This window comes from Physeter macrocephalus, chromosome 2, assembly GCF_002837175.3.
Source record: "Physeter macrocephalus isolate SW-GA chromosome 2, ASM283717v5, whole genome shotgun sequence".
Lineage (NCBI taxonomy): Eukaryota > Metazoa > Chordata > Mammalia > Artiodactyla > Physeteridae > Physeter > Physeter macrocephalus.
This window is the reverse complement of record NC_041215.1, coordinates 15,175,920-15,190,350: the sequence shown is the minus strand read 5'-3', so window position 1 is coordinate 15,190,350 and position 14,431 is coordinate 15,175,920. Positions and strand designations below refer to the sequence as shown.

Here is a 14,431-nt window from a genome sequence, read left to right as displayed (position 1 = left end):
GCGCACTCGGCCGGCCCCTGCCCATCCTCTCTGGCGTGGACGCTATCGTCTGTGTACCTTTGCATCCTTTGTAATGAAACGTAATAAAAATCCAGTGTTTTCATCTCTGCCTCCTCCCCTTTTTTCCTGCCCTCTTCTCCCCTCTGGAGGATGAACTGTGGGGGTTGCAGGTGCACCAGGCAGGAGCCACACAGGGGCCACACACACACACACACACACACACACACACACACACACGGACACACAGACACGCAGGCGTGAGCCCCTCACACACACAGCCCAGGATCCTGGGGCAGACGCCCCAGGGGAGTGAGTCGATGCAGCAGGGCCGGACACTCCTAGTCAGGCTCCTAGGGCCCCAGCCAGTCACGGGGGGAGTCAGTGGCAGGCCCCCAACTCTCCCAAGGCCTGAGTTTGGGGTCCCTGGCCTCCCCTCAGAGGCTCGACCCTGCCATCCCCCCGCGGCAGAGACCACAGCCGGCTGCTCCGCCACACACACACTTTATTTTGTCCTCTCTGAGCCCCTCTCCCTCCCCACCAGGCCAGCTGCCTCTTGGGGCCGGGTGCTGATGGCCTCCCACAGTGAGTGCAGCCCTGAGGGTGGCCGTCGTCCAGTGGCGGGTCCCCACCTGTGTCCCTAGGCCTGCACCAGCCTCTGGACCTCGTAGTCCTCGGGGATGGTGTCTGTGGAGAGAGGGTGAGCAGGTGAGGGGGGGTGAGGCTGGGCGGTACGGACTGCACACCTTCCCCAACAGGGTCCTCTTACCATTGCAGCGGTAGCGCAGGTTGGCCCAGATGATGTTCTCCTGGGAGAAGCAGAAGACTCCCAAGCGGCCTCCCCGCATGGTCGTGTCCAGGACCACATTGCTGTCCGCAACCAGCTCCGGGCCCTCGTAGAACCTCACTCTGCAGGGAAGGAAGGGACTGTGATTCGGGGCCCTGGGCCAGGTGCCTCCTCCCCTCTCAGAGCTTCAGCATCCTGCCGCATGAGCTAGGCCCCCTCCTCTCTAGGAGAGGGGGCCATATGTCTCCCTGCCTGGGCCATGCTCAGGGCAGAGGGGGCTCCTGACCTGAGCCTCAGTTTCCCTGTGTGAGAGGATGGATATCTAGAGCCCTGCACACAGTAGGTGCTAAGCATAGTGCCTGGACTTCCTGGCAGCGCAGAGTGGGGATTGAGAAACCAGGAGTGAGTGAGACCCCACCTACTGCTGTGTGCAGAGTCCAGAACCACCGGACCCTTGAGCCCAGACCACCCAAACCGGCCCCGCCTTTTCTGAGTCCAGGCTCCCCCATGTACCACCTCTCCTCTGGCCCTGCCCCCTGAGCAGCTTTCTGCACGGCCTGGCCCCTCACCCTGTCCTGGGAGGGGTATCATGCCCCGGGGCCAGACAGTTATTTCTAACTGCCTGTATTATTTCCATTTTACAGATGAGGGGACTGAGGCCCCCTGAAGCACTCCCCGCTTCCCTCAAGAGCCAGGATAGAGCAGGGACTCCGGAGGGCGGGTTCCCACCTGATGTAGCCCACTTGGGGCCGGTGCTGCAGGAACCAGCGGTAGGACGTCTTGTCCTTCCAGCCCACGTTGCGGGGGTCCTTCCACAGCAGCCGCACCTGTGACTTTGTGTCCCCCGTGTGCCACAGTGCATTCCGAAGCTGCTCCCCAGGGCCTGTGGAGGACTTCACGGCCTGCCACACCGGAGAACAGGGGAGCGGGGGTCAGAGACCACACAGGCCACCAGAGCCCCCAGACAGGCAAGGAGCTGTGAGTCATAGAGGAGTGGTGGGGGCCCCCAGTATGCCTGGATGGGAGACCCACGAGGAAGCCTTGGGGGCCACATGGAGCTTTGCAGGCAGGCTGTAGGGGCAGCAATGGTTTGTGGGATAAACTCGAGTCTAGAGGACTTGGGGAATTCTAGTGTTTCAGTGAAATACTGGGGTCTATGGGGCCTGCAGGGGGATTTGGAACCTGAGGGAAAGTTTGGGGCTCTGTGAGAGGGTTTTGGGGCCCACAGAAAGATTGGGGGATCCTGGGGGAGTGTTTGAGGGCCTGTGGGAGGAACTAGGTAGAAAGACTTCGAGGTCCACAGAATGAGGCCGGGGGCTGTAAGGCTTTGGGGATCTGTGGGAGGGTTTGGGGCCTCCGAGTTGGCGCTGAGACCAAGAGTTCAGGTAGGGCCCAGCACCTTGAGCTGGATGCCAGGCTCCGCCACTGCACGGAAGGGGTTTGCCTGCCAGTATGTCTGCTCCATTTGCTTCCACATGACCACATAGAAGCTGGAGCTGTCCTGGTAGCCAAAGATGAAACCCGCGTAGTCGTCATCCGTGACCGTGTTCACGTGGAACGTGCCTTCGAAGTCCACGCCATTGAAGGCCGTGTAACCTGGGGAGAGGAAGGGACGCTAGCCCCTGCCGCACCGGGGCCCAGATCCGCCCCCGGCCCCGCCCCTCCAGAGTCCAGAACGCCCGACCCCTGAGCCCAGACCACCCAACCTGGCCCCGCCTTTCCTGAGTCCAGGCCCGCCCCGTCCCACCTCTCCTCTAGCCCCGCCCCCTGAACGGCCTGGCCCCTCCCCATGTCTCACCCACACCCAGGCCAGGGTCGCTGTTCATCGTCTGCACGATCTCCATCCCCTGGTGGGGTTCAAAGGAAGAAGGGCCTCAGGCCAGCCGTGTGGGCCCTAGGCTCCCCGCCCCTAGCTTAGGACCCGCTGTGGCGGTCCTGGGCTCCCCCCACCTCCCGCCTGGGCCCCGCCCGCACCTGGTTGAGCACCACCCAGTTAGGGTCTATCTGGGCGTCGCCTTCGGGGTCCAGCACGACCGTCTGGAAGGCCCGGAAGTCGGTGAGGGTGACCTCAGCGTTCTCCGGACACACATCGATCTTGTCCACCACCTTGTCTGCATCAAAGTCCCCCTGGCACGCGTCGCCCACGCCGTCCCCTGAGAGGAGATGGGAGGCCCCCCCACCGTAGTAGAATCAGCTCCAGGCCCCGCCCCAGGCCTGGCCACGCCCACACAGGCTACCGGCCCTGCCCACACCATGTCTCCAGCTCCGCTCACACGTGCCACCGGCTCCACCATGCCCACCCCAGATCTCACCCTAGTGGCTCCACCGTTGCCCTGTCCCCACCACAGGCCCTGCACCCTGCCTTACGGTCCACGTCTTCCTGGCCCGGGTTGGGCACCAGGCGGCAGTTGTCCCGACTGTCGGGGACCCCGTCGTTGTCATCATCGTCGTCGCAGGCGTCACCCTGGCCATCGTGGTCTGAGTCCTGCTGGGCGCTGTTGGGCACTGTGGGGCAGTTGTCCCGCGAGTCCTGGTGCCCATCCCCATCCCTAGAGTGGGTGGGTGGGGCACAGACAATGAGACCCCAGAAAGCTGGATCAAGGGCTGCCCACCCTGGGTGCCCACCTCAGCCCCAGATGTCCTCCTTACTGGTCTTGGTCGCTGTCACAAGCATCTCCCACAAAGTCGTGGTCCACATCCCTCTGTGGGCGGGGGAAGGATGTAGATGTCCATAATCAGGGCAGAAGAATTCAGAAGCCTCCCGCCCACCCCCAGTTCCAGAGCCAAGTCCTTCCTGACGTGGAGGAACATCCCCCCCAACCCCACCCCAGGCTACTCGGACTGGGCTGGAGTCTTGTTAATCAGCCTGGGGCTTACCCCAGGAGTCTGACCCAGCTGGGGTCTGGCCTGCCCTCACCTGGTCTGCGTTGCTCTTCTGAGGACAGTTGTCACAGACATCCCCTACACCATCGCCATCACTGTCTTTCTGGTCTGAGTTGGGCACCGTGGGGCAGTTGTCCACCGTGTTGCGGACCCCTGCGGGAAGCAGAAGGACAGAACGAGATCCCAAGATTAGGACGGGGCCAGGCTCACTTCAGCAGGGCAGGTGCAGACCTGGGGCTAGCTTGGGACAGAGTCCCACCCCATCTTTGGCTCCCAATAACTATAAAGTTAAACCAAGTATTCGTGCCCAGTCGCCAGCCTCCTAGAGACTAAATGAATGGACGGTGGTGAGGGGACTAGCTCTGTGAATGCACCACCTCGAGTCCCTGCCCAGACGTAAAAATGGTACCTCCTCAGCCCTAAACCCCAGGCTCACGTCTCTGTCCTCTTATTTCCTCCCTGCAGCATCTAACACAGGGACCACCTTCCCCTCCTCCAAAAGTTCCTTCCTTTTCTCCTCGGCATCATATCCCAGCTTGCATTTTGCTGCCCGCCGGAGCATGGTCCACGGTCCCTGGAGCCCTAGGCGAGCATACCCCCTCCGGCTTCCAAAGGAGGCCGAGGCCGCCCCCACCCAAGCCCCGCCCCTTGGTGGCCGCCCTTCCCTCTCCTCTCCCCCCTGCCACAGAGCTCACGGTCGCCGTCTATGTCGTCGTCGCAGGCGTCGCCTCGGCCGTCGTTATCTGTGTCCCTCTGATCGTCGTTCTTCTGGGACCGGCAGTTGTCGCATGCATCGCCCCACTTGTCGCCGTCCGCATTGCGCTGGTCTGGGTTCCGCACCAGTGGGCAGTTGTCCTAGAGGTCAGGGCCGGTTGGGAGTAGTCAGGCCTAGAGAGGCAAATGTCACTCCCCAGACTGTCCATCTCCGAGGCCCCGCCTCCTCTGCCGGGAACCCCCTAACCCTCTGGGACCCGCGAGATCAGCCTCTAAGGCTACACCCCTCACTCGAGCCAAGCCCCCATCTGGTCTCGCCTAGGCCCCCGCTTTTGCCCCACCTTCTCGTTGAGGACGCCGTCCCCGTCGGCATCCGGGTCGCAGGCGTCTCCGATGCCGTCGCGATCCACGTCCTCCTGCCCTGAGTTGGGCACCGTCACGCAGTTGTCCTAGGGGTGGGCGCGGCGGGCATGAGGGGGGCGGCTAGGGAGCCCCGCCCACCCTCATACCAGGCCACGCCCTTCAGACCCCGCCCACCTTTCGGCACTGGCGCTCTGAGCAGCTCAGCTTCTCGTCGGGAAAGCCGTCCAAGTCTGTGTCGCTGCCGCAGAAGAGCCCGTTGCCAGCCCAGCCGACGCCGCACTGCGGGTGGGGGAGTGAGTGGGTGCTCCGGCGTGGCCCCACCCCCGGACCCTCATCGTACGCCCCTCTTTGGCCCGCTCGCACTCACCACGCAGGATCGCGACCCATCACGCTCCAGGACGCAGTCGGCCTTCTCGTGGCACGGGCTGGGCGTGCCGTCGGGGCAGAAGCGCTGTGCGCGCCGACGGCAGCCTGATGCCTGGTCTCCCACGAAGCCGGGCTGGCACGGGCCGCACTGGAAGGAGCCCTGAGCCCGGGCCACAGGAGGTCAGCACCCCGCCACCCCCTGCCTGACACTTCGCGTCCCATCCTCCATCTCTCAGTCCTTCCCCTCTCCTCCCAGGCCTTACCAGGGTATTGACGCATACGGAGTTGGGGATGCAGTTATGCTGCATGGTCTCACACTCGTTAATGTCCGTGCAAACCTGGGTGGGAGGGAGGGCAGAGGTCACTGCTCCCACGCAGATACCCCCAGACCTCCCACCCGGTTCACGTCTCCTCTGAATCCTACCTCTCCCCTACATCTTGCCTCCAACCCCGACCATCCCTGACGTGGACCCTTAATTTCCTCTATTCCCCAGACTCTGGTCCTTATGCCCTCACGCTGGAGCGAGGCAGGAAAAGGCTGCGAGGCTGGAGGTCGAGTTTACTCAACAAAATGCCTCCCACCCCAAAATGCTCCTCCTGGCTCCCCACCCCAACCCCCCACGGCCCTCACCTGCTTGTTGGCCTTGGCGAAGGCCAGCCCCACGCCCTCGTGGGTGGGGCCGCTGTACCCCGGTGGGCAAGCCTCGCAGCGGAAGCCCGGACTGGTGTTGATGCAGCGGACGTGGGGGAAGCAGGGATGGGCGTTGCACTGGGGGAGGAAGGGCCCCGGAGGGTCAGAGGACGGACGTGTAGCTGGGCCTCCCCGAGAGAGGCGCCTCAGGGCTTATTGGGCTTGTAAAGTTCAAGGGCCATCGGCTAGCTCCTGGGGGTGGGGGGAGTGCCATGTGGGGCAGAGGCCACTGTCCCAGGGGTCACACACGGCTTTGCCTTGATGTGGGAAGGGGCAAGACCAGGCAGGGAACAGGGCGTGGCTGAGGGGATCTGTTCCTGGGACCCGGTGGGCTGGGTGCTCATGGGCGGGGGAAGACATTTTGAGGGCGGGCGTCCCCAGAGGAGGCGGGAAGTGGTCGTCGGGGCGTGCGTGCCCGGCGGTGAGGAGGCTGTCGGGGCGGGAGCCCCCCGGTGGTGGAAGGGTGGCTGGGGTCGGCGGCTCCCGGCGGTGAGGGGGGTCGTTGAGGAGGACCACTCCCGGCGGTAGGGGAGTCGTCGGGGCGGACGTCACCGGCTACGGAGGAAGTCGTCGGGATGGGCATCCCAGGTGGAGAGGGGGGTGGTAGTGGTGGGTGTTCCCCGGCGGTGGGGAGGTCGTCTGGACCTGCGCCCCTGGAGATGAGGGGGCTCTCCGGGAGAGCACCCCCAGCGAGTGAGGAGTTCGTCGGGGCGGTGGGGAGCTGTGGGGTCACGCGTTGGGGGATCGTCGGAGCGGTGGTGACGGACGCACCTCGTTGACATCGGCGCAGTGCGAGCCGTTGCCGGTGAAGCCTGCGGGGCAGGGTCCGCAGCGCGCGCCGCTTGCTGTCTCGGTACAAGCCACGCCGGGGAAGCAGAAGCCGGGCGCGCACTGGCTTAGGGGCCTCACGCTCAGTCTGGGGGTGAGCGCGGGTTGCATCCCTGCGGGGGGTGGGGCGGGAATGGTTAGGGCCACGTCCAGGGGTGGAGCCTGGCGGGGGGGGGATGGCCCCTGAGGGCGTGGTGAGATCCTGGTTGTTCTGCGACCCCGCCTCGTACTGAGCGCTCTGCCAGCCAGGTCTCTCCAGTATCTGTATCTCTGCGCCCGGCCGTTTTTTGCTTCTCCCTCCGCGACTCTCCACCTCCCAGCATCTCTCGCATGGTTTCTGGCCCTTTTGGGGTCTCCCCCTCCCATAGTCTCTGTCTCCTCTTCCTGTTTCTCCCTCTCCATCCCTCATCCAATCTCTCCATCTCCGTCAGCCTCCATCTTCTCCTCTGTCTCTTTTCCTCCCGGTCTGTCCTTCGCTCTCTGTCTCTGTCTCCCCATCTCTTCTCGCTCCCCCGCCGCCCAGTCTCTGCCGCCCCAGCTGCGCTCACCGCACGCGTCACACTCCATCACCGTGTTTTTCAGAAACGTGATCTCCTTGACCTTTGGTGCAAGGGGGATGGGGTGTGGTCAGCGGGTCCATCCCTCTCCTCCCCCGTCGGGTCTCCCCTCTGCCTCTCTCAAACTCCCTTCCCGCAGACCCACCCACTCGGCCCGGGCCCCCTCCCCACGGACTCCCTACCCCGAGATCCCTACTCTCCCAGCCCCTCTCTCCCTTCCCTGGGATTCCCTTCCCCCCTCACGGATCCTTACCCCTCTCCCGCGGAACCCCCTGTCCCTGGGACCCCTCTTTTTCCTCTTTTCCATAACTCTGGGCCCTCTTCACCTCCACCAGGATCCCCTTCTCCGGTCCTCCTCTCACCCCCCCCCCCACTCCCCTACCTCCGAGACCCCCTACCCCTCTTCCAAGACTATCTGTGCCAACCCGGCACCCCCGTCCCCACAACCCCGGCAGGCACCTGCTGCCGCAGCAGTTCCCGCACATCCTGCAGCGCCGCGTTGGTCTCCTGTAGTTCGCGTAGCATCTGCGGACCCAGGTCTGCACCTGCGCTGACAGGGGGCGCTGGTGGGGCGTCGGGGACCGGAGACCCCCATCACCACCCCTCACACCGCCGCCGCAGGGACCCCTGACGCCCACCCCATTTCCTGAGCCTCTGCCCCGCTGCCTGCTTTCTCCGCCCCGCACGCCCGGAGAACAGTCCCCGAGTCCCAAGAAGCCGCGACCCCAGGCCTCCCGCGAGTCCTGTCCGTTTGGGGGTCAGGCGCGGCTTACCCAGCGGGATCTGCCCCTGGCCCGATGCGCCGAGGGCAGCCAGGGTGAGCAAGAGAACGCGGGCGGCGGTGAGGACCATGACTGCGGCGGGGAGCTGGACAGCGGCTCGCTCTCTGCCGCCCACGAGGCCCGCGCGGTCTATTTATGCCGGCGGCGCGGCCGGCCCCGGGGACGGCCCTCCGCGGCCCAGCCCAGCGTCCAGCCTCAAGGTAAATAGACGGCGCTGGCCTCCGCGTTCAAGGCCCCGCCCAGCGCGGCTGAACCCGGATCCGGCGGGGAAACTGAGTCACGGGGGGGGGGGCCTGTGCCGGGGCTGGTGGGGCAGGGAATCAAGCGGGACCGCCCTCCAGCCCTCTCATTCGCTTATCTGAGCGATGGTTGCGTGCCAAGACTCAGGCAGAGCTGGGAACGAGGTGATCACCACAGTGGCTCCCCTCAGCTCACACTTGGGGAAACGGAGTCAAGAGTGGCTAAAGGTTAGGACTCACCTCCTCCCACAACCCCTTTCTGATCTCTCTCTGCGGTTCTTTAGCTGGTGAGTAGGGGAGGGGGGCAGCCTGGTCACCCAGGGGCCGGTGCCCACTCAGTCTCCCAATCTGTGCACTGGGCTGTGTGTGTGTCCCTCCACAGCAGGAGGGTGAGCAAATTAAAGGGCTCTGGAGGAGATCTGAGCGGGGGAGGCCCTGTGCTTCTGTTTGTCGAGACTTTGCCGTACCATCCAAGCTCCAGTCCAGCTCTGTGGGAACAGCCTGTAATAAAAATAGAAATTACTGCTAATCAGGAAAATCCTCCCAGCCCAGCCATGCTCTTAAGCTACAAAACGCCTCTGTTTTCTGGAGTTAACCCTCTTTGCCCCTACCCTCCAGCGTTTGCAGCCTCTATTCTATAGGCAGGGAAACTGAGGACCAGAGAGGGGAAGTGACTAGCCTAGGGCCACTGTGAGGGGCAGGGATGAAGCCAGGGTAGGTTCATTGCCATATTTGTTCTCATGGGAGGTTGCAGGGAAGTCACTGAGGGCTTCCTGGAGGAGGTGGCAAGGAAACCTAAAGGAAAGGACTCAGATCAGCAGAGACAAAAAGGTGAGGACGGTTCTGGCAGAGGGAAGCATGTGGAGCTTGGAGGTGGGGAAATTTCAGGCACATTCATTATTCTCAAACATGCATTGAGAACCTACTGTGTGCCATGTCCTGTGCAGGACGCTGGGGACACAGAGTGAACAAGCCAGACTGGGCCCCTCCCTCGTGGGGAACCCAGGTTGGTGAGGAAGCAGCTACATGTAATCATCCCAAGGGGCCAGGACTGTGGTGGGGGGTGCACAGGCAGCAGTGGGAGCTCCAAGAAGGTGCCTGACCCAGCTTGGGGTGGCAGGGGGAGTCTGGGCAGGCTTCTTAGAGGAGGAGGGAACACCGAGCTAGGACCAGGAAGGTGAGGAGGCCATGGCCAGATAAAGAGATGGTGGAAAGGCATTCCAGGTAGAGGAACAGCATGTGCAAAGGCCCTGAGGCAAAAATGAGCCTGGTCTGATGGACAGATTGATCTCAGGGTAGAGAAATCTTGGGGCTCAGGAGAAGTAATACCAGTGGGGCAAGGCTTGCGCTGTCTTCTGAGGGCAATGGGGAGCCACAGAGGGTGAGTGAGGAGTGGTGGTTCTGGAGGGGAGGCTGGGTAGGAACACCCGCTCCCAGCCTGGGCACTTCCAGTGAAGTGCCACAGGCCCGTGCCCTGATGCCTGTGGCAAGGCCATGAGCTCACCTCCTGTTTTCCTTGGCATCCGGCACACCTGGGGGCCGCTCCCAGCTGGTGCTGGAATTCTTGGGAAAACCATGGCTCCAGCAAGGGCTGTGGGCTTGCGTGTGCCTCATGCAGCTGGGACGAGGGCACATGGAAGCCAGGCCCCCACCACAGGCTTGGCATGGGGCTGCGGCTTGGACACACGTGGCCTTGTTCACGGCCCGGCCATGAGGAGATGCGGGGAAGGACATTCTAGCCAGAGGGAATGGCAAAGGCAGAGGCCCTTAAGATACCCCAGTCTGCAGATCAGACAACAGAGGCCTGGAGACATGGGCAATCTGGTTTCATGCTCCTGCCTCCTGGATCCCATCGGCCCTGAAATCCCCCTTCCAGGCAGCAGCCCCCTCCTCCCACGCACACCTCGGCAGCCTCACGTTACACAATAACTCACTCAGGGTGTCCTTCCGGCCTTTGTACCTGCTGTCCCCCACCATCCCGAACACCTTCCTCCATCCTCCAAGATCTGGCTCTGGTGCCCCCTCCTTCAGGAAGACCTCCCTGCTCTTCTTGGGCAGGGCTTAGGGGCTGGTGCCTTTGTGACATTCTTCTAGGATGCCTGACAGAATATTTCTGGCAGAGAAAGTTGGGATGGCCTCACCCGGGGGACTGGAAATGTCTGTGTTTTGTTCTGTTCCTCCTACCCTGGGGGCCTCTGGGCCTGCAAAGAGCACCTGCCGTGATTAGTGTAACATTGTTATTATTCCTTATAATTTTTTTCCTTATAATTAATGTAATGTAATTACTATTAATAATAGTAACCCCTGCTACCACTGTACTTTAGGACAGACTCAGGAGCCACATGGCCTGGGTTCAAATGTCAGCCGGGCATAGCCTTGCTGTGTGACCTAAGGCAAGTTGCTTGACTTCTCTGTGCCTTGGTTTCCTCACCTAGAAAGTGGGAGTGATCACTGTTGAGAGGATTGAATGAGCTAACCCGTGCCCCATGTCTGCCTCCTGTGTTAGCCTCATTATATAATCTGTAATTTATACACTATGTCACTTATACCTCAGATCGTTCTTATTCACATTTCTCTCAGAGAGGGCATGAGACAGCTCAAGGTCACACAGCCAGGATTAAAACAGGAGAAGGCAGGACCCCTAAGGCCTTCATACCACCCACTCTCTGCCCTTGGCCACAGATTCCAGACGAGAAATGCTAGCCCAGGCCCCTCATTAGATGTGAAAACTCTGCTACCCAGGACCTCCTGGCCTGAGCCCTTGGCTGGAGCCCCAAACAGCCCCGCTTCCCATGATGCTGGACCCAGTGGTTCCAGGAACCTGGCCAGGCTGGGGCAGAGGGGCTGATGCCTGTGTGATGGGGCCCCTGAGCCCTTCCTGGCAGAGTCCTGCTGGGCCAGGAGACATGTGGGCGCCCCCAGCTCCCCCAGCCGCCTCTCCCTGTGAATCCAGAGAGAAAGTATGTCGGGAAGGCAGCCGCCCTGCCCTGGGCGGGCCCCGCCACAGGCCCAGGGTCTGGGGAATTCATTAGAGCAGCAAGGGAGGCCACTTAGCCACTGCTGCATCTGCAGCTGAGGAGCCTGACCCAGCCTGCCTTGGATGGCCCGATTGGACCCATCTCTCCAGAAGGACCAAGTGGTGGGAAGAAGGGCAGGGGGACAGATAGGGTGCCATCTGGGCACTGGAGTCTGGCAGACCCACCGTGACTTGCTCTGTGAATTTCAGCAAGCCCTGCCTCCCCTCCCACTCTATTGTCATTCGGTCTCAGGCTCTCCAAAAGGTATGCTAAAGAAAGAAGAAAATAACAATAAATATAGTGACTACGATTTTATTGAGCAAGTGCCAAATGCTCAAAACCTTGCCACATCACTTTTGTGGGTTTTCCTCTTTTGCCCACTCTCCCCGCAGCCTCAGGAGGCAGGAACTCATCATCATGGGAGGCAGCAGGACACTGCCGTGAAGGTCTTGGCCTCTGGCACCAGGACCCTTGAGTTTCATATCCCAGCTCTGCTGTGCAACTTGAGACAAGTTGCTTCCCATGGCTGTGCCTGGCAGCGGGTGTGTGTGTGTGTGTGTGTGTGTGTTTCTTTTCTTTTCTTTGGACAGGGTGGGGGAGGACACCTTCAAAAGTTTATTATAGTGTAAATTTTTACTTCTCCAGTTTAGAGAATGGACTATGGAGTTGCCTTAGGGGACAAAGGACTTCACTAGGAAGAGACTGGAATTTAACAATGTGGCATTCTATGGGCACTGATTTCTGAAAATGATTTTACACCACCATTATCTTCATAACTTTCCAGGGATAACTGTGGCAGGACAAATGACTGCCCTGCTCTTTTCTCCTTTCCTCTCACATTTAGTGAGAGTTTTGTAGGTAACAGCAAAACAAACCTGTGTCTGTGTTACACGGAGAAAGACTGCCTGCGGTCTCACTACAGTGGTTTCCTTCTCTCCCTCAGTCTGTCTGTCTGTCTGTCGGTCTGGCTCTCTGTCTAATGAAGTGAAGATTGGAAATTCCTAAAGTTTTTTTGCACTATACCAGCAGCACTAAAAACCCAGGTGAAATGGGGACAATGAGAGCCCCAACTTCTTAGGCTCATCATGAGACCCGAATACATTAGTCCATGAAAAGCGCATTCAGCACTTTTTGATGCTGGTGGTTGCCAACGTTCCCCACTCTGCAGACGGGCAAACTGAGGCTCAGTGTGGCAGGCTCGTCGTGCCTCCTCTATTTGGGCACTGGATGCTCAGAGAGGGAAGACGCACAGCCTTGCCGTGGGGAGAAAGCCCCCCACTCAGGTTTCTGTGGGTGGGTAGGCAGGAGAGATCACAGGAACCAGAGCCCTGCCCCAATTCCTCCTCCCCGCTTCTCCAGCCCCCACCTCAGCTCATTAACAGGAGGCCCTTGTTCTAGCCAGTGACGGGCGGGAGGCCGAGGGCGAGGGCGGGGTATGTTTACCCACTGGCCTCCTGGCAGGCAGAGGCCCAGGCTCGAATGGGCCAGTGGGGGAGGGAGGCTACCAGGCAGGGGAGAGCCCCAGCCCCGAAATGGGAGGACTGCATACACTATGTGCCAAATAAATGCTTAGCAATCAATAGGATAAAACTAAATAACTCCATCCACTGCACAAGCATTGACCCCTTGCTGCACAGCGGATGGGAAGGAGGTGGTCTCGGCCTCTCAGCCCTGCGGTAGGTAGCCTCGAAGATGGACAAGTGCACACAAGCTGCATGGAAGTAGGGGCTGGCTGGGCTGTGGAAACAGAGCCCAGGGGTCAGGGAGGCCACTCTGCAGTGGGATGTTAGTATCAAGACCTGAACAGGTGGACGGGTTCCAGCTGATGAGGGGTGTCCCGGGCAGAGGGCAGAGCAAGGGTGAAGGCCTGGGGGGAGGATGTGCCTGATGTATGGGAGGTTCAGCAGGGAGGCAGGTGTGGCTGGAGCAGAGGGGTGAGGGTGTGATGGAAGGGGAGAGGGCTGGACGGGACAGAGCCGTGAGCCATTCTGGGCTTCACGGGCCTCTCCAGTCCCATCTCTTTCTGCCCTCCGGGCCCTTCGCTGGGCTGTGACTCTCCCTGGTCCACCTTCCCCTCTAACATCGCTCACTCCTCCTCATCCCAGCTGGGTTAGTAGCATCCTCTGGCCTCCAAAGTGCCCTGAGTATCATCTGTCACAGCTCTGACCACACTGAATGGGCACAGATGGATTACATGGCTACGGGGCTGCATCCTTCATCACACTGAGTCCCACCATATCTCCAGCATCATACACATGTTAGAATAAATGAATGATGGATGGATGGATGGATAACGGGTGAGTAGATGGATGGATGGATGGGTGGATTGATGGACGGGCAGATGGGTGGGGAGATGGATGGATGGGTGGGTGGATAGGTGGCTGGGTGGGTGGCTGGCTGGATGATAGGTGGATGGATGTATCATAGACAGATGGTAGGATGAATGGATGAATGAATGGACGCCCCCTTGGGGCCTCTCTAGCTAGGTGACAAGCCCATTCAAAGGTCATTGTGAGAAGTCAGTCAGACAGTGAAGGTGAAGCACATAGCAGGTGCCTCTGTCCAGTCTCTGTCTCCCTTACCTTACATGAGACAAAGGAAAGTGAACTGGCCTGGCTCTCTCTAGCCGCACTGGCTGCCTCTCCCTGTGCCTCCTACTCTCAGGCTTCTCCCCACCCTAGGACCTTTGCACAGGCTGTGCCCTCCCCCTGGAGCACTCTTCCTGCTGTTCTTTACCTGGCTGACCCCTATTTACCCTAACTTAAAGTTTACTCCCTCAGGCCGGACCAGGCTGGCTGGCCTGTGTGTCCCTATTCTCACCCCACAGAAGGAGACTGAGGTGTTCATTCAAACCCTCCCAGGAATGGCCAAACTACAGCAGCTGTTGGGATAGTCTGCGAGAGAGCTACGGGACGATGACAGCCACATGGAACCCTCTGGAAAAGGGGTGATGCCACTGTTGCTGCTGGCCCACATGGTGCTGGTGCAGGGGGGTCATTGCAACACCCACCGCATGAGTTTTCTTGACTCTGTTTCCCGCTGGGTTAGATGATTTACCCTTTTCTAAAGTCAGGAAGTGGGGCTTCCCTGGTGACGCAGTGGTTGAGAATCCGCCTGCCAATGCAGGGGACACGGGTTCGAGCCCTGGCCTGGGAAGATCCCACATGCCGCGGAGCACCTAAGCCCGTGTGCCACAACTACTGAGCC

At 60.7% G+C, this 14,431-nt stretch overlaps 1 protein-coding gene across 1 annotated transcript; it reads right to left on the bottom strand.

The window, feature by feature from the left end:
- Window positions 1-496: 496 nt before the first annotated feature.
- On the bottom strand, window positions 497-8,038 carry COMP (cartilage oligomeric matrix protein). The gene is made up of 19 exons (XM_007116939.3): window positions 7,960-8,038; window positions 7,646-7,731; window positions 7,178-7,229; window positions 6,573-6,742; window positions 5,742-5,879; window positions 5,374-5,448; window positions 5,112-5,270; window positions 4,919-5,023; window positions 4,723-4,830; window positions 4,363-4,522; window positions 3,702-3,820; window positions 3,434-3,486; window positions 3,152-3,333; window positions 2,759-2,937; window positions 2,583-2,631; window positions 2,184-2,380; window positions 1,514-1,686; window positions 767-906; window positions 497-684 (listed from the first exon to the last, which is right to left on the bottom strand). Exons 1-19 carry the CDS (start codon window positions 8,036-8,038, stop codon window positions 638-640), a joined length of 2,271 nt encoding a protein of 756 aa, XP_007117001.2. The 3' UTR covers window positions 497-637.
- Window positions 8,039-14,431: the final 6,393 nt, after the last annotated feature.